General features: G+C 35.6%; 1 protein-coding gene across 5 annotated transcripts in view; it reads right to left on the bottom strand.

Moving 5' to 3' along the window:
* Window positions 1-24,588, bottom strand: part of USP25 (ubiquitin specific peptidase 25) — a 137,018-nt gene that overhangs the window by 101,699 nt on the left and 10,731 nt on the right. For all 5 annotated transcript variants that reach the window (XM_072806578.1, XM_072806580.1, XM_072806581.1 and 2 more), the window contains exons 2-3: window positions 11,669-11,746; window positions 7,813-7,957 (exon numbers count right to left, since the gene is read on the bottom strand). In XM_072806578.1, coding sequence (XP_072662679.1) covers window positions 7,813-7,957; window positions 11,669-11,746 — 223 coding nt within the window. The remainder of the gene's footprint in view (window positions 1-7,812; window positions 7,958-11,668; window positions 11,747-24,588) is intronic.

The raw sequence follows: 24,588 nt of genomic DNA, 5'->3' as shown, positions 1-24,588 counted from the left end.
TATAAATAATTTCTAACTGAAACAATTTCTAATTTCAACTGTAAAAATTTAGCCTTTGTAAAACTTTCATCCAGGGGGCACCTGGGTGGCTCAGTAGGTTGAGCATTTGCCTTCAGCTCAGGTCATGATCCCAGGGTCCTGAGATTGAGCCCTGTATCAGGCTCCCTGCTCAGGGGGGAGTTGCTTCTCCCTCTTCCTCTGCCTCTCCCCCTGCTAGTGCTCTCTCACTCACACACACACTCTCTCTCTCTCAAATAAATAAAATATCTTAAAAAAAAATTCCATCCAAATACCAAGGTCTTATGAATATTTTTATATCTGTGTCAAGGGAGGATCTCAATGAAACACCAAACTTTGTTTCAGCCAACCCTCCCTCTAGTACAAGTATGAACACAATTCAAGGACACAATTGTCACTGTTAGCTGAGTAACACTAGAAAAAATCGCATGTTACAAAAACCTCCATCATTTTCAAGTCTGCCCAAATTAAAAGATTATTTTCTATAAAGTTGGAAATATAAATACCAAAACATAACACTCACCTAATAAATCTTTCACTCTCCAAAGAAATACTATTTCAGTATTAAAACTTAAATACCGACTCTGAAACATTTCTCTGCTTACTCCAAAATATAGGCAGTCATCAGCTTAACAATGAATTAGACTTCAAATCAATGCATTATTTATAACTCATAATTCATTTTCCCATGAAAACAGCATATTAAGTGACATGAGGCTTCCAAATTAGCCCATAAAGCCAATTTAGCCCATAATATAGTTGAAACTGCAATATATGTAAAGATTTTGAAAAAATTCTTCCATTGTTTTCCTTAACCAAATAAGGTTAAGCCTAAGGGAAAACGTTCCCCTCCCCCTACCAATTAATCAAGTTTATATATATCACCAGCAAAGATTTCTAGGCGGGGGAATGGTATGAGTAGAAAGAACTGTTAGGAGAGTTAAGAGTTAAAGTGTTGAATAAGAGTTTGAGGAGTTGTAATAATATATACCAGACAAGAGCAACTGAAGGGAATACACAAAAACTGACACAACTGCAAACTAAATTATTTTGGGAGATTAGGAAGAGCTTGTTTAAAAAAAAAAAAAAAAAAAATCACTGGGCTACCAGAAGGATGGGGATGCCCTTAAGAGAGACAGGCAACTGGACAGGTTGATGTGGTTGGTAAGTGATGGAGCTGAGAATGAAAAAAAGAGAGAGAGAGAGACAGGCAAAAATGAACAAAGGGATGGTCAGCAGATCAGAAATAAGAAAACTACCATTCTCACCCTCACGCACTCTGTTTCACCATGACGATATCCACACCATTCATTTCCTGAGCCAAATATGCTCCTGCCTAGTCTGGGATACACCTGCCTCGGACATCACGAAGTCTACTCCCTAACTTCATTCAGATATCTGGATAAATGTGAACTCATCCTAGAGAGATTCCCTGACCAATTCTTTGTCTCAGCACATTCCCTGCCTGACATCCAACCACATCCCTGTCACCCTTTGTCCCTTTACCCTTCTCTACTGTTTCTCATGAACTCACTACTACCTGACATTATTTATTTATTGTTTACTGTCTGTCTTTCCCTTATGTAAACTGAGACTCTGTGGCCTAAAAAACTACCTGATACAGATGAGGCAATCAATAAATATTTGTTAAACAAATAAGACTAAATATAGACTACAGAACAGAGACAAAAATAAGTGAGCCATCTTCCAGTGGCACTAATTAGAAGACTAGAGAACATATGCTTTATCCACCCAGAATTTTTTCTAGTAAGTGAAAGGACAAATAGCATGAAGTATCACATTAGAAGAACAGTACTTAAAAGCAAGAAGACATACTCAATGCAAATTGTGTTTCCCACCCCACGCTTCCATTCTCCTCTCTCTGCTTCCTGTCAGCTCATAAGATGTTCCTACTTTTCCAATCTTCTCACTGCTGAACTCAGATTCTCTCAAACATCAAGGTACAAAAGAGCCTTCTGTGATGATGGAAATACTCTATTAATCTGCACTGTCCAATACAGTAGCCACCAGGCACATGTGACTTCTACTGAACATGGAAAATATGGCTAGTGGCAAGAGAGGAAACTAAATTTTAGTATTAATTTATATTTAAATTTAAGTTGCCACATGTGACTATTGGCAACTATATCGAACAGCTCAGCTCTAAATGGTCTTGTTCTATTTTTAATAATAGCTGCTGAAAGTATAATGGCAGCAGCACTGGTAAAAAAAAAAAAGTGAATAGTAAAGGAACTATTGCTGAGTCTGTCAGAGACTTTAAGGTTTTCCAACTTGGATTACGAAAAAAAAATTGAAGTTAACATTCAATATTAGTCAACAAAAGTTATAGCCTATGGCTATTATTCTGCCATAAAATTTAAGAAAATTCATAAAGTTAACAAGTCATTTTGGAGTACATGTCTAACAGAATTCTAAGTACATGCTTAGAATAGAGTAGAAGCCTAGCCTAGTTGCATTCAACTGGTTGTGATCAACTTTCACACCATTATAGCATTTCATCTTTATGCTTAACCTTGATTTTTGGTGAATCATCAAAATAGCTTTATGCAATTAGAAATCTTGATGGAGTGCCATCTAGGTGGCTTGGTCAGTTAAGCATCTGCCTTCAGCTCAGGTCATAATCTTGGGGTCCAGCCCCATACTGGGCTCCCTGCTCAGCAGGAAGTTTGCTTCTCCCTCTCCGTCTCTCTCTCAGGTTGCGTGCTTTCTCTTTCTGTCAAATAAATAAATCTTTAAAAAAGGAAAAGGTAAAGAAAAAGAGAAAAAGAAATCTCTATGGAAAAAAGAGATTTAACTGTCTTTGTATTATTTTTTTTCTATCCATAGTTACTTGTTTAACATATTTGAAGAATGGAAAAAATATTAGCATTCAATTAATAAAATCCTAAACTGCTTAACATAAGCAATTTACCCTCAGCAGAGGTAAACGCCCTAGACTTGGGTCTATATATTACTTGGGCTTTACATCACTTTTAGGCTGGCTAAGCAATGTAACCAAGACCAGGGTTCTAAGACAGAACCTCACTTTCTATGCAATCCTTACCTAATAACTCAGTTTCTTTTGGAGGAAAAATATACCAATTCTAAGTTTATAAGGGGTTGACCACTTAACAGTAATTCCAATGCCTTATACCAATTTCTCTGAAACTTAAGGCAATATGTGGCATTACTGTCTGTGTTGAAATTACCTACCCAAATCCCTCTCATCTTTTGATCCATACTTTGATTGCTCAATTGTAGCACATCTTGTTCTGGTGGGCATATACAGTTTTTTTCCTGTTTTAACAAGAACTTAATGGTCATGAAGAAAAGAGTATTACTATTTGATTTCAAATTGGGCAAAAAGCCTTACATGGACATGTCTATGACAGAGTCTGTCATGACACAAAAACTTAGCAGAATCTATTAAGTATATACCTATGATATCTCAATATCTTGCACTGTTTCCTAGTCCCCTCTGCATTAATATTTTTTATTGCAAAACTCCAACACAATTTTATTTCCAATTTAAGATGGAGGTGGGAAGCATTCATTTAAGAATCTACAATATCCAATCTGGATAAGAGATCCAAGTAGTGAAAAAAGATGCCTAAAAGTTTCACTAATACTACTTCAAATGATTAGGGCTTTTTCTCAGAGTTCAGTAGAGTATGGAAAATTAAAATGCAATGAAAAGATACCAAGTACATTACTACTTAATTCCTTATTATGCAGAGTATAAGCTTTCCTTGGAATGTTTCCTTTTTCTCTCAAAATGACAGGTAAAAAGGATATAGTCCTACTAACTATTGAAAATGTAATTACTTCTTCAACATTAAATGAAGGTTCATAAATATGTGTTAATCTTCAAATAAAGTGATAAAATCTTATCTTCTGACATACCCAGTTATGCATAACAGAAAATTTCTCCACAATCCCCAAATGTGACTTCTATAGGCCGTTAAAAGCTATCCCCTTATAGTCATTAAAAAAAAAGATGGATTTTATTCCTTGTAAAAGAGCTTATGTCAACAAGTGATCTTATGTACTTAGCATTACAGACTTTATTTCAAAATACAGATGTTCTATCAGCACCACAACCAATAGATAATGGCACATGTAAAGTTAGCAATGCTTTATGTTTTATCTATCCCTGGCCGTCAGAGATTTAATACTTGAAAAGAAGGAATAAAAAATTTCTTAAAAGTTAAAAAACATGCCATATTTGAAAAAATTAAGTTAAACTATGGTCAACTTTCAAATAACAACATATTTCATATGAAATTAAGAAAATGCTCAGAAAGGATCTTTCTATATAAAACAATCCCTTGAGAACTTCTTGACACCCTGATTACTCCAATACACCATATTCCTGCAGCTCTTACAGTAAGTTTTCTCAATAGAGACCTGTGTTTGAATATATATTTGTGATTATTTCCTGGCGTTCCTCCTCACGTTTTACCACTCCTTCCAAGAATTAAAACACAAAAGATTTCATTTCTTCTTAGGACTAATAGCACAGTAATTTAAAGAATCTGTTGAATGTATGACATCTCCTTACTTTTTCACTTTTAAGCCATTTAACACTACTGTGACACTGCCAAATTTAAATGCTGAATCTATTTCCTAAAGGCAACTGTACTGCTTAGAACTTTATGAAATATGATACAAATTTATTAAATGGAAAAGATTTAATTGTTATCTCATCAGATACTTTTTCCCAGGTTGATACTATTATAATATAATCACCACACTATATTTTTAGGGTTTTTCTCAATAACCTGAAAACAACTTTATGGACCCATCATCCAACTTACTGAATTTTTTTTAAAAGATTTTTTATTTATTTATTCATGAGAGACAGGCAGAGGGAGAAGCAGGCTCCATCCAGGGAGCCCGACATGGGACTCGATCCCAGGCCTCTGGGATCAGGCCCTGGGCTGAAGGTGGCGCTAAACCGCTGAGCCACCCAGGCTGTCCCAACTTACTGAATTATTAAGTATAAATCAGCACCTTGGTGAGAAGGATAACACATTTTACTGATAAAGAAACCACAACAGCACACAATTTGCTCAAAATGATAATCAGTTGTAATGAACCAGAAACTCCATTTCTCTACCATTACTTTCAAGTGAAATAGAAAATTATATTTTAATGAGTGGCACCAGTTGGTTGACCAGACTGACTCTTGCTTTTATTTTAGCTCAGGTTATAATTTTGCTATCTCATGAGATCAAGCCGCATACTGGGTTCTACACTCAATGTGGAGACCTCTTGGGACTGTCTCTCCCTCTCTCTCTCCCTCTCCCCTGCATTTGCATGAGCACAAGATATTTCTCTCTCTCTTAAATAAATAAATCTTATTTTAAAACTACTTAATGAATATTTTTGAAGAGCTACACACACACACACACACAATTTTTAATCTTATTCATATGTGACACACATCTTCTGAAATGAGGTTGCCTTTCTCCCTAAGAGCATCTATTCAAATCTCTCTTGTCCAGACCATTTTCACTATTCCTTGTCAAAAGTCTTGAACAGGTATTAACATCTGGCTTAAACAATACTTGCTGACTCTCACAGAGCAAATAAGAAAGTATTTAGGAAAGTGTCTTACAGTCCTAATTCCCTTACCTACTTATATATACTACCTCATGTCACAAAATCCACCATCTATATTAAGAATTCACAGCTTTCAGTCTAAAATCTTGTCATCCTTTCCACTAGAACAGTGAACCATGTTAGTCAATTTCCTGTTTCCTTCACCTTAACCAATTGCCTTCAGTCAAAAACGTTTTCTCCTTTCTCTACCTAATTTTATTTTCCCCCAAGTCTCAGGACCTTGAAAGATAGGTATTATTCTCACATACAAATTCCTCCTCTATTTATGCTACTTCTCTTTTTTCTAACTTCTTGCAACAAGCTTTTCAAGCCCATTCCTTTTCATTGGTTCTGAAACAGCTTTTTTTAGACATATTATCAAAAATAATTCAATGAAACTTTCTGAGAAACGATGCAAACTATTCTAGCATGAGGGTAGGAAGATCAATGGTCTTTTGCCCTGTTATGCTTCCTGTTTGGTAAGAAAGAAAGGCACAAGCAAATAATTTCAAAATTGCACAGTACTCATTAAGACCCAAGTATACTCTGAGTGCTAGAGAAGCACTTGCTTCAATCTAGAAGCCAGGAGAAATATTCTAAAGTCAGAAGCTCCTGAACTAAATCTTACAACACCGAAGGTAATTAGGCTAGGGTGTAGAGGCTACAGGAGATTGTAGACAGAAGGAACAACAAGTGTAAAGACCAAAGAAATTAAATAACACTGAGTGGATAAGAACTCCAAACCACTCTGAATTATCACAGTATAAAGTGAGAAGAGGAAAACAACAGAAAATGAAGTTAAAGATGTAGATAGGGTCCAAACCACAGTTTGTCTTGAACTTAGACATAAACAACTGGGTCTGTCTCACATAAATAAAACTTCTTCCATCACTTATTACCTATGTGAGCTTAAGAGTATTTCAGCTTTGGCTGACATAAGATCATTTGTGAACAAAAATATTAAGATTACCCTGAAAATACAAAATTAAAATATTTTAAAAAGCATTAAAATAATCTTTACTGACAATACTTAAAACAACCATATGAATTTGTTCTTCCTAGTTGTTTCTTAAATTTGAGAAAGTCTGTAAACAATATCAGAGGGGCTGGTTCAGTCAGTAGAGCAGGTAACTCCTGATCTGAGGGTTGTGAGTTTGAATCCCATGCTGGGTGTAGAGACCACTTAAAAATAAAATCTTTTAAAGAAAAAATCAGAAATTCTCTTCAAATACAAGTTAGTAATCAAACTTCTCAAATACAGAATGCATAAATATCTTTTATTTTATAAAATTAATACATTTTACATGGTGTAGTTATTACACCATAATGAGATATAGAGGAAACTAAACATATTTTGAAAAACTCAGTACTATATATAAGCATGAACTATTCACACTATAAAGAAAAAGTCATATCCCACATAAAACTTTCCATATGTATGTATATATGTGTATGTCTGTGTGCGTATGTATGTATGCTTACTTTGTTACATGGTAATAAACGTTTTTCTGAAATCTTCATTTTGGGGAGGGGCAAGGATTGAGGGAAGGAAAATTCTGTTAAGTGGAAAACCTATCAATAATTAGAAATAATGGGATCCCTGGGTGGCGCAGCGGTTTGGCGCCTGCCTTTGGCCTAGGGCGCGATCGTGGAGACCCGGGATCGAATCCCACATCGGGCTCCCGGTGCATGGAGCCTGCTTCTCCCTCTGCCTGTGTCTCTGCCTCCCTCTCTCTCTCTAACTATCATAAATAAATAAAAATTAAAAAAAAAAATAAAACATTAAAAAAAAAAAAAAAGAAATAATAGCTCCCCTTCAAAAATAGTACTAAGGCCTCTAACAACACTTAAAAGCCAAAAGAAATGTTTGTGCCCTTGTAAAATCCTGGAAATGTTTGTTTCTTTCATGAATAACACCTATAGCTGTTCTGTATTTGAGTACAATTGAGTATTAAGTAAAACGCTCTATGAAAGGATATATAACTTAAATACAATCTTTTATACCTGAACTGGAGAAAACACTGATGCAGCTAATAAAAATGTATACTCTTTGCAACTACACTAAAAAGAATCAAGGTTAAAGTCAAGTAGTCTTTGTCCTTTGCTTCTGCTTAAACAAAATTAATATATTCCCAAGGAAGTTTTTCATTACATTCTTATTAAAGCACTGAGAAAGAGAAATAAACTTACTTGTGTCTGCTTGGCTTCCCACACTGATGTATCTATCGTTGCCAGGGAGTGCTGTTTGGTAGTAAGTTGTCTCCTCCTGCTGAGGGGTCTTGGCATTCTTTGCAGTAAGGAAAGCCACTGCTAATTCCAAGTTTCCATTACTATCCTTCAAATATCAAGAACAGAACATCAAACATTTTAGAATAACTCCATATATTCTCACATGATTTAATTTTCTCCATAACAACTAATACTGAATAGCAAAATTCACTTTCAGATTTGAAATCATTCTATGTGATCCTAATTTTATAAACTGATCATAAACAAAGTACATTCTATCAACTAAAATTCCTTTTTCTATTTAGACTACTGATCTAAGAATTCTATAATTTCTTCATATCCAATTATTTTCATTTCTCTTTAACAAAAGTCAATCAAAAAAAAAAACAAAAGTCAATCACAGAATTTATGCTTCTAAACAAATAAACTAAAAAAATGTTTTCTGGAACTTGGTATACAAAAGGATGAAAATGAGTATTTGAAACAGTACCTCTGCAAAGAAGAGCTATAAAAGATATTCCCTTTAATATGGATGCTAAATGCATATCTAGTAGCAAACTTAAGCAAATGTCAGACTTGTAGGTGGAAAACAGCAAAACATTCTGAAGCTTGACAGTACAGAGAGACACACAGAATTGGACAGAAATACTCAATCCTATCATAGGATGACAATCATACCTAAGATGATTGGGTGACAATCATACCCAAATTAAGTATATACATTTTTTTAAATTTTTTTTATTTATTTATGATAGTCACACAGAGAGAAAGAGAGAGAGAGAGAGAGAGAGGCAGAGACAGAAGCAGGCTCCATGCACCAGGAGCCCAACGGGGGATTCGATCCCGGGTCTCTAGGATCGCACCCTGGGCCAAAGGCAGGTGCCAAACCGCTGCGCCACCCAGGGATCCCAAGTATATACATTTTATGGAGTTCTCATCAAAAGCATTTCTGGGCAAAATTATTCTGAAGTTAATTTAGAAGAAAGCAGATGCTAGAAAACCAAAAATATTTTTAATAGCACAATAATGCTAAGAGACATGACCAGTTCTATCTATATTCTCTGTAGAGTTAATAATAAATATAACACTAGCTCTGGGACAACTAATTGAAACAACATTAGGAAACCCAGATACTAATAATGAAGCGATCTCTGTAACAGAAGGCCAGAACACCTAAGACTATGCAGGCCTCATGAACTTTAGCATACACAGAGATGGTAATAGGAAGTCAGTGGAGGGTTTTGGACAGAAATGACATGGTATGACTTACATTTTAAAAGGATCACTCTGGCTGTGTGTTGAGAATAGATTATAGAAGAGAAAGGGCTAAAGCAGAGAGTCCAACATTATTTGCTATCACATTAAATGTGGGAGGTGACAGAAAAAGAAAGATCAGGATGATTACAAGATGTGAAACCTGAGCAACTGGAATGGAAGAATGAGGTTCCCAACCCACCCCAACTCCAGTTCTAGTTAGCCAGGGAAGAGAGAAAAAAAAAGTAAGAGTGCAGTTGGAAAAGTACCACTGCTTTAAAACTTTATATCACAGTCATTATAATACTCTTAAATGACTCACCAAAAATACGCATATAATATAATCTACAGCTTGAAAAGTAAAATAGTTGTGAAATAATTTGCAATAACAATGGCTACATTTATTGACCACTTAGTATGTGCCAAGAAATGTGCTAAAGTGCTTTTTATATACTACCGTATATAATAACAATAAACTGAATGCAACAGGGATTTACACAACATAAAGATCACTTACTTTGGAAGGCTAAAAATTTATTCTTCAAATAAAAGTACTGAAATCAGTGACATTCCCAAAAGTAGATTCCTTGGCAGTGCATTACTGAGAAAGTCAACTCATTACTAAGCATCTTACAAATGTATAATGGGAAATGGTTAAAGTTTAAGTACATTGCCCCCACCATCACCACGAACAACTACTGGTAACTGAAACCAAAGTTTAAAAAATCAAAAACAAAAGTAGCACACAACTTACCTCAAAGAAAATGTAGATAATAGGTAATTTGATTAATCCTTTATGTTCATTTAACTAAACATATTTTACATGTTTCCCAGGTTAAAACAGGAAAAGTAAATTCCCCAAACTTGACAAGGTAATGGGGATAGCCCCACACTCAGATATATAGAATGGTAAAGGCACTTTCTGAAAACACCTTGGAGTGACTGAGTCATATTTACCAGAATAAAGAAAGGACTGGCAATCATCTAAATGTCATAATCATGAAAACTGAGATACGGCTTTTTTTTTTAAAGATTTTATTTATTTACTCATGAGACACACACACACACACATACACAGAGAAAGAGAGAGAGAGAGAGAGAGAGACAGGCAGAGGGAGAAGCAGGCTCCAGGCAGGGAGCCCGACATGAGATTCATTCCCGGGTCTCCAGGATCACGCCCTGGACTGAAGGCAGCGCTAAACTGCTGAGCCACTCGGGCTGCAGAGGTATGACATTTTTGTTTCCTCTCCAAATACTCACAGTTGCTTCATAAACCCTGCATTAATACTCTAAACATTACTATTTCATCATTTTCCTAACAGGAAAAAAAAAAGCTGAAGCAAAGCTTGTAGTAAAAGCAGAAACTGGCTCTCCAGGATTAGGTTGCTTGGTTTCTATTCAGCTCCTCCACATACCAGCTGTGTGATCTTACTCAAGTCACTTTAAAGTGTTTCCTTATCTTTTAAAAGGTGTTATCTATGAAAGGTAACACCTACCTCAATAGTTACTAGGAGAATATCAGCCACATAAAATACTTTGTATATCACCTATAGGTCCTAAATAACTGCTAGTTATTATTATCATGATTACAATCACCTCAAAGATTATTTCTAGAAACAAATGAAGAACTTTTGGACTGGAATCAAAAATTACAATTAAACTTATCTCACGGAGCAAGTTTCAAATGACTGAAGTTCTATGTATGCCTTACAACAGCAAAAATACTCTATTGCTGTTTGCCTTTAGTAGCAAAATAGAAATAACTTTAAAATGCAGTTCTAGTTCTTTTTTTTTTCCTAGGATTTATTTATTTGGGGTGGGGGCGGGGGAGAGGTACAGAGAGAATCTCAAGACTCCCTCACTGAGCAATGAGCCTGATGCAGGGCTGGATCACTTTTGAATGTTCCTAAGGTACAATGAGTTAAATTTTAGCTAGGTTTTAATTCTTCTTGGAAGAAGAAAAAAATACAGTTTCTTATCCTCTATTAATTTTCTCTCTCCTCTCCCTACCCATATTTCTCCATCCCAACCCACCCTATACCCTCATTTAAACTCTAATATCATAGCTCTTGAGTACCATCAACCATCACATTTGGATTCATATCCTTCCATTTTCCATAAAAAGTGTCCCATATGGGGATCCCTGGGTGGCACAGCGGTTTGGCGCCTGCCTTTGGCCCAGGGTGCGATCCTGGAGACCTGGGATCGAATCCCACGTCGGGCTCCCGGTGCATGGAGCCTGCTTCTCCCTCTGCCTATGTCTCTGCCTCTCTCTCCCTCTCTCTCTGTATGACTATCATAAATAAATTTAAAAAAAATTAAAAAAAAAAAAAAAGTGTCCCATATGGAGGAAGATTATCTGTCACTCCAAGGTACTTGGAACATTAGGCTGCTAAAAACTAATATGCTCAAGATTACATCCTAAGTAAGGGTTTTACATTATAAAAGTTCTTTCCTATTTCTACTACTATACCACAATATGTAAATAAAAACCTTTCAAATATGGTAGGCAGTATAGATTAGGGTGTAACATAAATTGTATGCCATGAAACAGAGGTCATACCTTCAAGGCTTGCTGTAGTATCTGGGCATCATTAATCCCAGTGATTTCTCTCAGCTGATTCAAAAACGTCTGCTGGTGCTAGAGGAGAAAAACCGAAATCATTACCCTTTAAAATCTGAGAATATACAAGAATAAGAAAATAAGTGGCCTCTGGGTTAAAAAAAAAAAAAAAACAGAAAACACAAACTAGTACAGAGAAGAAAAAATACAGAACTTGACAAAGACTCAACAAATTTCATTATTTTTTATTATTTATTTATAAAATTATTATTATCAACCATGCTGTAAGGAGGCCATACTCCATTCTGTTTCCAAAAGGAACTTCTGCATTATTTCCCAAGAATTCTTACCTAATTAACAGTTTCTGGCCCATTCTTCACTGCCTAATTTATTCTTCCCAACAAGAAAAAGGAGTGATTATGTACAATGGTTAAGCCTAAGAAGAATTAAGGAAAACAGTTTTATCTATTGGGCTCTCTTCATTAGGGGCTGAGGTCACTGAATGAAATCCTGGCAGCTCTAGCATCTCTCCCTACCCCTAGGGTCAGCCAGCATCCATTCACCTAGGATGTTTGAAAAGACATGCCAAAGGACAGGCCTTGCTCCAGGTATGTATATTATATCATGGGGATTCTAAGAAGATGATCATCTCACTCTCTAGTGTCATAAAAGCTCCTAAGCAAAATTAATCACTTGCCCGTGTTTGCTACAGATCTGTTGGTCTTTGTGATCTATTATACTCTCTTAGAGAGAAAAAGAAAAAGAGGGATGGGATTCCACTACCAAACACTTCCCTGAAGATCCCTAATTAAGAACCATGTTCCTTCCTACATCTCCATATTTTTTTTTAAGATTTTACTTATTTACTCATGAGAGACAGAGAGAGAGAGAGAGAGAGAGAGAGAGAGAGGCAGAGACACAGGCAGAGGGAGAAGCAGGCTCCATGAAGGGAGCCCGATGTGGGACTCGATCCTGGGTCCCCAGGATCAGGCTTTGGGCGGAACGCAGGCACTAAACCACTGAGTTACCCAGGCGTCCCCATCTCCATATTTCTTAAAACAAGTTCCCCCAAACTGTTAGCACTATGAAATAGAGAAATCTCAATGAAAAAGAAGTCATCACTAGAATAAAAGAATCTGATGAAATCTTTCTCGAAAATGTTTTACATTCATCTTAGTTATAATCCAGTCAAGAATCATCAATGGATGATAAAACCACAGGATAAAAGTGTGATGAAAAGCAGGATAGTTACATAGTTTCAAACTCTCTTCCTACAAATTATAAAGGGAGAAAGAGTATAACTTTATAATGAAGACACATGACACATACCACCTTAATCAAGTAATCAAATTTAATATTACCCAGAATGGGATAAAATGACAGTATATGCCTCCCAATGTTGTATGATACACCAAGAAGACAGTATCACCTCCAGTATTCCTGACCATAATGCATAACCTGAATGTAAACTTGTGGAAGCATCAGACAAATCCAAACTAAGGGACATTTTACAAAATAATTACTATACTATCTTTAAAATTTCTGTATCATAAAAGACAAAGAGTGAGTTTCCAGGTTAAAGGGGGCATGAGAGTCAAGCATGTGGGAAACCAAACTGCATCTAACTCTAAATGCTATACAGGACATTACTGGGACACTGGAGAAATAAGAATATGAACTGCTTAGTATTTTATTAATATTAAATTCCTGAATTTGATACCTGCACTATAGTTACGTAAGAAAATAGCTTTAAAAAAAAAAAAGAAAAAAAAAGAAAATAGCTTTTTCTTAGGAAACACACCCTGAAGTATTTAAGTTTTAAAGGGGCATTGATGTCTGGAATTTACTCTCAAATCATTAAAAAAAAAAAAAAAAGTAGAAGTACTTTGTACTAATCTTGCAACTTTAAATTTAAAATTACTTCAAGGGACGCCTGGCTGGCTCAGCAGTTGAGAGTCTGCCTTTGGCTCAGGGCAAGATCCCAGAGTCCTGGGATCCAGTCCCACTTGGGACTCCCTGCAGGGAGCCTGCTTCTCCCTCTGCCTATGTCTCCACCTCTCTCCCTCTGTGTCTCACATGAATACACAAATAAAATCTTTAAAAAAAATTAAGATTACTTCAAAATAAGGTTTTAAAATATATTATGTACAAATTTGTTAGAATTGTTAGATGTGCATTTCAAAATATTCTTGGTAATTTAAATATATGTAACGTATACACCTTCAGAGTTGATGGGTCCCAAACAAATTACAAAATAAAATGAAGAATAATTAAGAAACAATTTGAAAATCAGGTTTGAGGTAACTTACACCTAAATATCTTTATAGAAACCACATGTAGAAGTTAGAAATTATATTCAACTACATGTACCAGAATCCCATCCAAATAGTAACTTCAACATACTGCAGTGTCTGTTTTTTCTAATATAATTAGACTGGAGGTGGGCAATCCAGATCTGATAAGGCCTCCCACATGTCACAAAGGATCTAAGCTCCTTCTGTCTTCCCACTAAACACTATTATATGTGACATTCATCAAATATCTGTCATTCCATGTCTCATCCTCACGCATCCTGTCCAAGCTCTAGGTACGATAAAAGGAAGGGCATAAGACAAAGGGCATAAGCCAAAACATTCTGACATATTTAAGAAGCCCTATCTAGTGACTTCCACTTAAAGCTTCATTGAGCAGAAGAAAACTGCATGGCCACTCATAGTTCAAAGAAAGTTGGGAAATGTATTTTTCAGCTAGGCAAAAAGCCACTTTGAAAATGAAATCAAGGCTCTGTGAGGAAAAGTAAAGAACATATACTAGATAAGCAAGGCAGTACCTACCATGCCATCCATGAACTAACATTTCCAATAACCTTATTAAAGAGATGAAATAACCAAGACTATCTAACAATAAAATAAAAATAATAATGTATACAAACAAGGTCATATAAAATCCCAGGACAAATAAAACAGTTAAGTAAAAAAATCAAGTTGCCAAACTTAACAAAGTAAAAAAGGAATTCTCTTTAAACCTGTTAACTTTTCTATGTTTATTTAAAATATTACTAATGACTAGTAATGGAAACATGACTAAGTTACTCAATACTAAACATCACAAATTAAAGATGTAGAAAAATTTTACAGAAATTCTTCTCATCTAATTCAAGGTCTCATTTCAAAAAAAAAAAAAAAAAACAGAAGATTTTATATGTCTCTATGTAATCTCCCCAACAATAGCACTCCAAACTCCATTCTTTACACAGAGCATTATTTCCCTCAACTGCAAATTACCTGGTCATGGAATAGAGAAAGACTACTGTACACCTCCCCCAAATCAGTCATTTATACAAATGTTGCCAGCTATTACATATAATACTGGAAAAATGTAAACAATACAAATGTCCTTCCACTACGGAAGAGGTTCTAAATTTTAACGTACAGAAGAATGACCTGATGAGTTTGATAACAATCAAGATTCTCAGGCCCTAGCCCCACAGAATGTGATTCCAGAGGGATCAGGGTGAAGGCTAAGGGATCTGCATTTTTAATAAGCATCTCAGATTATTTCTATACAGATGGACCTAGAGGCACAGTTTGAGTCAACCAAACTGAATATTTTTAAATAGCAAATATATAACCTATATTGAAACTATCTTCCCAAAATCAATATTATGCTAAAGTGATGGAACACAAAATAGTATACACATTAATGACAAAGTAAAATGTAACAAATGTAATTAAACACAAATGTAAAGCCCAGAAAAGATTGCAGGAGCCTGTGTTAGACTCCCAATTCTCTCATCTCTATATCCACACCCTTTACCACTTTTCACTTCCTCTCACTAGAAAGACAATTTATTTCCTTGCTGCACTGATAATAAGTTTAGCCATGTGACACACTTTGGCCATGTGACACACTTTGACCAACGACATATTAAAGACAGTCATGCAGATATGAAATATAATTGCACAGCTGAACTTCCCTCCTGAACTCCTGCAACTTTCTTAAGAAGAATACGACCCTGAGTAGCCCACGTGCCCCAGAAGACTGAGGCACATGTGGAGAAGAGCCACCCCCAACCAACCTGAAAAAATCTGTGAACATGATGATAACATTTCGGTACACCACTAACTTTTGGAGTAGCCTGTTATGGTGAGAGTTGACTGATACAGAGTGCAGTAAGAATGCTGAGTACTTTATTGAAGGGAAGCAACGTTTTTGAAATTTTGTAACTTGTAGCTATAGTTCGGTGTCTTGTTTATCTTTTGTAATAAAGTCAGTTAAATACCATTAAAAAAAAAATCCAGGCATATCTCTAGCATAGTTCAATGATCTCATGAATTTTAACAGAAAATAAAGCAAGGAGGAGAAAATGACTGGGGTGGAGAAGGAGGCTGAGTGGGAAGGAGAAAAACTGAAAAAATTTTCTTAGCTATGTTAGCAAGAAATGGGAAAGAGATCAAAAGAGGTGAACTATGAGAAAAATTCTGTTTATGGCACATAAGCCACCTTATTTGTAGTTTTCTCCTTTGTAATTGGCATCTTCCAGCTGTGCTTTTCCTGTCTTTGAAAACCTGCACCTTCACTTCCTACAATTATATGTTTTTGTTGTTGCTATTTCTGTTGTAATTAAGACCCTGGTCTTTCTTTCAAGGTTTGCACCTTTCTATTCACCACACTTCTGGTCTGCAGATACACCCTGATCCTCAACTAAAAATGTCCTGCATATGGTTCTCTCCTCCTGGACTAGCAACTTTGGATCTAAGATGGATCCCACCCACTTCCTTCTCTAGAGCTCTTTTTCTGAGCTAGAGGTCTTTTTGGTATGGATTTATATGCTACAATATAAGGAGGAGGATGCAATCTGTTCATACTGCTGGACCAAGAAAGGCAAGACACAATGTTCAAAGAAATTCAGCAGCTGCAAACACCACAGAAATCAATAAGCTCACAAACCAAGACTGCATGCAAGCCTTCAATAAGCTAACAAACAAAGACTGCATGCAAGCCTTCAGATTCTTTCCTCAATGCAATTTTTATTGAATGACTTAAAGTGCCCACTATGTGCAAAATACAGGACTATACACACTTCTGGGAAAAAGCAGCATCAGTACTTCCAATATAAATTAAGAACCAGAGAGTTCTACAAAAATTATTTCCTTCCCCAATTGACCCTACTTAATTCCCGGTCTGTTTTAAGTCTGTTTCAGTAAATATACAGTATATTTAACACCAATATAACTTCTTGAGGATGCAAAAAAAAAGGGGGGGGGGAATCACAGGCTTAGACCAAAGAAAAGGTAAGCAATTATGCTCTTGCAGTATGTCAAATGTTTTAAGTGCTTCCACTTTATAGTTTCACTTAATATGTGCACACATACGTGTGCGCACTCACCTGGGCACACATACATTCTCCAGAAAGCTACTCTCATTTCATAGCTAACAAAGTCTTCAAGAGATTAATAAGTACAGACACAGGAATGAAAACAGGTTTTTCAAATTCCACAGCCCGTGCCCTTTCCATATTTTCTCTACAGTTGATTTTGGAGATTAAAGATTCAGTGAAAAATGAAAACTCAGTGCAAAAATCCAATACTATCTTCATGTAAAATACTAAATGGTACAAAAAAGCGGAGAACCACTGACTACAAGGCAGGAAAGTTTTCTACATTAAGTGGTGAATGATTCATAAGTCAGTCAATGGCTTCTGAATTTCCAAATACAAATAAAATTTGGTTTAGTGCAAAAGAGTTCCATCTTCAGGAGAAAAAAAGGCAACTCTTAGAATGATTTCTAAAAACAATTTTAAATTTTTTAAGAAAAAATCCTAATTTGAAAGAAAATTCCAAGGCATCCTTAAACTTCAAGATCACATTCACTAAAGCACTGCTAGGCACTGTGTGGTATTTCAGTCACCTATCAATGAAAGGATTAATCATACTATTTCTTGTAAGGCACACAACCATACATACATCTATTTTTGCAAATACTTCTGAATCTACCTGATAACACTAAACTGCCCTAGTTCATGTTATCTCTCACCATAACAAGAAATCTCAAACTTCCTAGACAGATAATTCCAAATACATAAATATGTCCTTCATGAAGCTTCTTTGTGAGCCCCAAACCTGCCTCTAACCAGCTATAGAAGCCAAAACTAAATAAAATAAAACATAATTCAATAGATTGAGGACACTGGCCTTCAGCGTGCACTAGGCTCTTCCAATATTTTATGGGAGCATTTTTGTGCTAGAACCACATTTCAACCTGATTTCAAAATATATCACCTATTCAACATTCTCTTTATCCTTATCTACCAACCCAAATTTATATACTACTTGCCTTCTGTTAAGGTTGGAGGGTCTCCTGACACTTACCACAGATTATAATATACTATTGTTAATCACCAGACTCAAGTCTCAAGACAGCACAGACTATTTTGCTCATCAATGTATTCCTGGTAATTAGTACAGTGTCTAGCTTGTGGTAGGCACTACTGACTAAATAAAAGAATACAGTGGAGTCTGCAGAGGTAAATTGTAGTAAGTCAGATCGTAAGCCTTGAACTCATCCACAGGAAAGAACATACTGATTATTGGAAACAGAACAAAAAACATAAATAAATCAGGACTACTCACTAAACAAACTTTCCACACTCTCTTACATTCTATCTAGAATTCCATAGAAAGTTTCATTTCCTAGTTCTGGTCCTGTCAACCCTACTTGAATATGAGTGTACAGTACAATACCATTGAAATTTTCAACTGCAAATACTCCATAGTAACCCCATAAAGGGTTGGGGTAATTCTGTATTTTCTAGCATCACAGATGAAAGGCTTATCTCAATCTTTTTGGGTTAATAGCACTTCTGTATTACAAAAAAATTAATCCTATACCTCTATGGTATATAAATATGAAGGCATGCATTTTCATTCTTCACTATTTACATTTAGGCTTAAATATCCCAGAAATTCTGAATTTAGAAAGATTTTCCTGATCATTTTATAGAATCTGAGAGCTACAATCTTAAACACTCATATAATTAAAAAAAAAAAAAAAAAGGGAAGAAGAAATGTAAAGAAATGAGATAGGTAGCTAAGAGTAATCAATATAGTTGGTTTGTTTCTATCCTTCCTCACCTCAGTTCATGTCCCTACCTGCCACCCCAAATCTTCAACCAATTTAACAGCTGCAGGATATCCATGCCAATAGAAGCCCCATCCTTATTAACTGCAGATAACTGAAATGCATTATAAATAGAAATTCCAAATGTAACTTCCAAAAAAAAATATTGTTACACAGCATTATAGTATAAGTTCTTACAGAGTTAAATACATTTCCAAGCCAAATAAGAACTCAACACCATAAAACATGGTTTTTATGAGAACATGCATTCTAAAACCCCAACTATCTCAATATTTTGGGATAGACAATATTTTTAAATTAGGGTGTCTATATTCTGGAAAACATTTAAGTAAATAAAACTTTTGTTAATCAAATCATATCTTTGAACTTCAAGATCTGAAGTTTAAATAAAATACATATTCACGTATCTCTAGTTTCTACACTTAAGTTTTCACAATGAACTTGCAGTCCAAAAATAAAATCCCTCATACTAATAAAACAAAATAAATATGCTCTACATAGAACTCTCAAACTAGAATACTATATGATTCTTCAGAGCTATGTGTGTCACAATTCCTTTGTTAAAGCAAATATAGTTTTTGGTCACATTAATTAAAGACATAATACACCCTACTATTAGGAACTCCAATCATCTAGACATAGTGCTGTTTAATAAAATATGCTCTAAATGACTTTCTTTCTCATACCCGTAAGAGACATTTGAAGTAATGTCCCAGTCGTCCTAGTACCTCATCAAACAAGTCCCTATCCACTGGGCTTCAATTACACCATCTACAGCAAGAACTGAAATTCAGTCTGAGAGCAGACCTCTCTCAAATTTACTCCTTCCACTATTCTTAAGAGTTCTCTTTACATTCTTATAGCCAATCATATGTTACTGGTCAATACTTTCTTGTATTAAACTCTTCCTATTCAAACTACTCTGTGGTCTCTGTGCCTTAATTGGACCCTTACTTATATAACTTTCTTAAAAGAAATTTTTATTTATTTATTTCAATATTTTATTTATATTCAAATGATATATTAGTGATATAATTCTGTATTTTTAAGAGAATAAGTCTCAAAAACTAGGAAGGGGAAAATTAACCATATATGCCAAGTTCTACCCTAGAACTACCATTAACTGAGCGCTTTTTTTTTTTTAATTGAGCACTTATTAAAAGTATGGAAGGCACTAAAGATTTCATTATATAGGCATGACTGAATCATTGGCCGTTGGTGACTGAACTCAATCTCCAGCCCTTCTCCTGGCCACCAGACTAATCACAGTGGTTGGTTTTCTGAGGTTGGTTTTACAACAACACCTGAAGCTGCCTTGTCTTCCAACAAGGAGTTAACTCATTAGGATACAAAAGACAGTAAATTCCAAGGATTCTAGAAGCTCTGTGGCAGAAACCAGGGAAAAAGACTAAACATTTTTTATTATACCATATCTAGCCATATGAAGCTACTGGTAGACAACAGAAGGCACCAAATTGCTGTGTTTGTTTTCCCTTGCTCATGGACTTCTCTGCCTAGAATGATACTGTCAATCTACCTAGTAGTCTTCCTTTCATTTCAACCACTCCCTCCTTCACAAAGCTTTTCCTATTCTTAGATCTTCTTCTTTGTCCTACCAATACATCTTACAAATACTTAATTTAACTTCAAATATCATATTGGCATTTCTGGCTCCCACCACCACTAAACTATAAGCTTTCTGGGTTATTACCTACTTCTCAATCTGCTTAAAACAAAGAAATAATAATTAAATGCATAGACTTGATAATGAGATAACTGAATAAGCAGAAATATACAACAGGCAACTGAAAACCTGAAACTAGAGTTTATGTAAGGGTGTAATATTTGATTTTGAATATACAAACTTAGTAGTAATGAACATTAACACATGAGTAAGAAAATATATGTCTCTCAAAGACACCTTGTAAAAGTAGAAAGCAGGAAATCAAAGACAAACCTTAGAAAATACCCCCGGTGAACAAATACAAACACACTATATTGATTAGCAGCCAAATTTTACTATACAACATAGCCCAAAGGTGAACATTTTAAATACATGTACTAAAAGTTCACATACCAAAAACTGACATGCTCACAGAAATCTTGTCCAATAACTAAGCCTATCTGTTTGTCTTCTTATCTAGTAATTCTCAACATTTTTATGTTTGTAACATGCATTCAAATACTAAATATTTTTGGCAGCACACCTGGAAAGCTTTAAAACCTTCACCACAACAAAGTACAACCACTCCTAAGGCAGGTAGCAATAATTACAATACATCATTACTGCAGTATATCATACTGTCTCAAAGTGTCTGCAAAAGCAGTTATCACACTACACAGCAGTATCTCTCTCTCTCAATTGTCCAGGCTCTAAGATATGTTCATAAGGCAAAGTACTCACAAGTTCTAATAAATAATATTTACTGGGCACTAATTTAAAAGTAAGCTATAACTGTTACCTCTTATTCACAGGAAATATGTTCCACTTTATAAGAAATCACACAACCTGTTTAGTTCAACATTCTGCTACAAAGATACTGCAATTACATTTATAGAGCTTTAGCAAAAAAAAAATGACAAAAATACTTTATACTATGATCAAACACGGAGGCATATCTGTGGAGATTTTACAACAAAAAGGCGGAGAACATCACTCTAAAAACAACGGCTTTCAACTAACAGGGTCACAAAAGTAATGTGGATGACAACAGCAATAAAGCCTGCTTCCAGAGTTTAGTAACAATATATTACAATAATACCCTGATACACGTATATTAATTTCCTTGAAGTTGCAAATGCTTAAGTTAGCTTCTATATAACACTACTATCTGTCAAGTTGACCTTATTAATCTAAATTTTACTAATTTTCTAACTTTGCTTACATCTAAGTTCTTAGTTGGTTTTTAGTTTTAGTGCATAAGAGCCATATAATAGAACATACTAAATTTATGCCTAGTTATATTTACGCAAGCTTCAGTAAAGCTATAACAAAAATACTTTGAGTGTCCCAGAGACCTGCTTTCCTTTAAAAAGGTCCCAAATCAAGAATTAAAATCTTGGGCGCCTGGGTGGCTCAGCTGGTTAAGCAACTTCCTTGGGCTCAGGTCATGATCCCAGGGTCCTGGGATCAAGGCCCCCCTTCATATTCTCCCCCCAACCCCGTGTTGGGCTCCCTACTCAGCAGAGAGCCTAGGTCTCCCTGTCCCTTGACTCCCTGACCCTCTGACGCTCCCCCTGCCTGTGCTCTTGTGCTCTCTCATTCTCTCTCTCTCTCTCAAATAAATAAATAAATAGTCTTTAAAAAAGAGAGAGAATAAAAATCTTGTCATCAAATGAAGTGTTAATGAGAAGACAAACTTTTCAATAAAGTTGCTGGTTTTCCAGATGGGGAAAGTGAATTTGGCCACCTACTCAAACAATGTATAAAATTCAAATGCAAGTGAAATAAGACTTAAATACTGGAGGCAAAACAAGAGAAACAGTAGAGGGCAATAAAAGAGTATCTTTATAAAACAGGGTATGGAAGTTCAAGGAAACCAATTACATATGAGACTAAATTAAAGTAAACTTCTATTCATTAAAGGGCACGATAAAGAAAGTAAAAAGACCTCCTGAAAATGGGGGGGGGGAAAGTATTTAGACTATTATAAACTCCAGCAAATTAAAAAAAAAAAAAGATAAAACCAATCCAAATGAAGAAACCAATGTGAATTTCACAGAAAAAAAGATCTCAGTGGTCCATAAACATAAAAAGGTAAATGAGTAACTTATCAGCAATAAAACATTTCCGGTGTATCAAGAAGTATAAATGAACTACAACACAAAGGTTCATTTATTTCATATGAACCTTGACTCTTACACCTCAGAACATACACAAAAGTAAACTCTACATAGATCACAGACCTAAATGTAAATGCTAAGATGATAAAGAATAAAGAAGAAAACACAGAAAAAAGTTTTATAAACTAAGGTTCAAGAAAATTAGGCCAAAGCACTATGAAAGAAAAAAAATGGGACAATGAACATCAATGTTAAAATACTTAGACTTCAGAGAAACTGATAAAAGACAAGCTACATACACATTAAGAGAAAAAAAATACATATAATGAAATACATTCATTATATACAAATTCCTACAACTCAATAGCAAAATACAGATTATTTGTATATGATATAAAAATGATCAATAAGGAAAATATGGAAGCAGCTGGTTCCCAGTACCTCCCACCACACCCCCTGCCTGATTCAACTCTCCCACAGCCCCACTCCCTCTTCTCCACAGCTCCCTGAATTTCTAACACTGGAGTGAGAGGAAGAACAAAGGTTCTGCTGGTCAGAAGGGTGTTCTTGATGAGGAACCCAGATCAGCTGAGAGGCCTCAGTGGGAGACATAGCAAGCCTCACACCCTCAATTCAAAGTTGTTTCTGTAGCTCCACCCCAAAGAAACAAGATACTGATTTTACATGTATTCTGACATGAATTATAACACATAAGCTCATGTAAGTGCGAGTGTTACCATTGGGATGAACCCTCACTACTTACTAATGGTTCTTCATTCCTGCTCCCTCTCTCCACACTGCTCCCCCACATCCAGCTTCACTGAGGACCTAGCTCTCAGCTCTGCAGCCAGTCCTGCCCTCAGGCCTAGTACAACTCACCTCCACCTCACCCACTTCCAGGCAGAACAGCAGACTCAGCAAGCATGAGCTGTTTCCTTTTCCAGTTCAAAATAGGTTCTTTCTTGTTCTCCCACAGACCAAAAACAGTAAGAAAAGTCTTTCTGATCCAAAGGCTTACCTTTCCACAATTTAACCCACCCCCCATTGGTCCTCCAAGTTCTTTCCAAATTTCCAAACCAACTACAATGTTAAAATATCTTGTACCCTCTGCATCAAAATATACATCATAGAGATTTTTCGTGTGTGTGCAATTATCAAAGAGATTATTTTAATGCTAGTTTGAGGCATGAAGAAAAAGGATCTTCTATTTTTTTCTAAAGACTTATTTGTGAGAGAGAGACAGAGCACACAAAGGAGGGCAAGAGAGAAAAAGGGGAAGCAGACCACACTGAGTGAGTAGCCTGACAGGAGGCTTGATCTCAGGGATCCTGATATCATGACCTGAGCCAAAACCAAGAGAGAGACAACCAACTGAGCCACACAGTCGCCCCTGAAAAGGGTTTCCATTCTTCAGCAGTGAGTCTTTTTAACAAGTATTTAAATGCTTGTTTGCTTCCAAGCAGTAATGCTTCCAGTCATGGTAGACTATTAGTAGTTAAATTCTGGGAGAGTCAAAAGGTAATCAAAGATTTCTGACTGCATGGGGGAGTCAGCACCCCACCCCCACACTGTTCAAGAATCAACTGTGTATGAGAAGCAGTATCTAAAAATCCTCCAAAAATGGCCAATAAGCACATGACAAAAATGTTTAAAACCACTAGTCATTAGGGAAATACAAGTTAATAGCACAATGAGGTATCACTACATACTCACTAAAATGACTAAAACATAAAAGTTGACAATACCAAGTGTTAACAAAAAAGTAATGTTAACTCTCATGCGCTGCTGATGGTAATGTACAATAGTACAACCAAAAACAAAACAAAACAAAACAAAACAATAGTACAACCACTTCAAATAACCATTTAGCAATATTTTATAACAATTTTACTTCTCTATATTTGCCCAAGAGAAATGTAAATATGTCCCTTCAAATACCCTTTACATATTGATGTATGTAAATCAATATCACTCATGAGGGCCAAGAACCAAAACAA

This window comes from Canis lupus, chromosome 30 (genome assembly GCF_048164855.1).
Source record: "Canis lupus baileyi chromosome 30, mCanLup2.hap1, whole genome shotgun sequence".
In the NCBI taxonomy this organism is placed as follows: Eukaryota; Metazoa; Chordata; class Mammalia; order Carnivora; family Canidae; genus Canis; species Canis lupus.
This window is presented reverse-complemented; position numbering and strand designations above follow the sequence as displayed.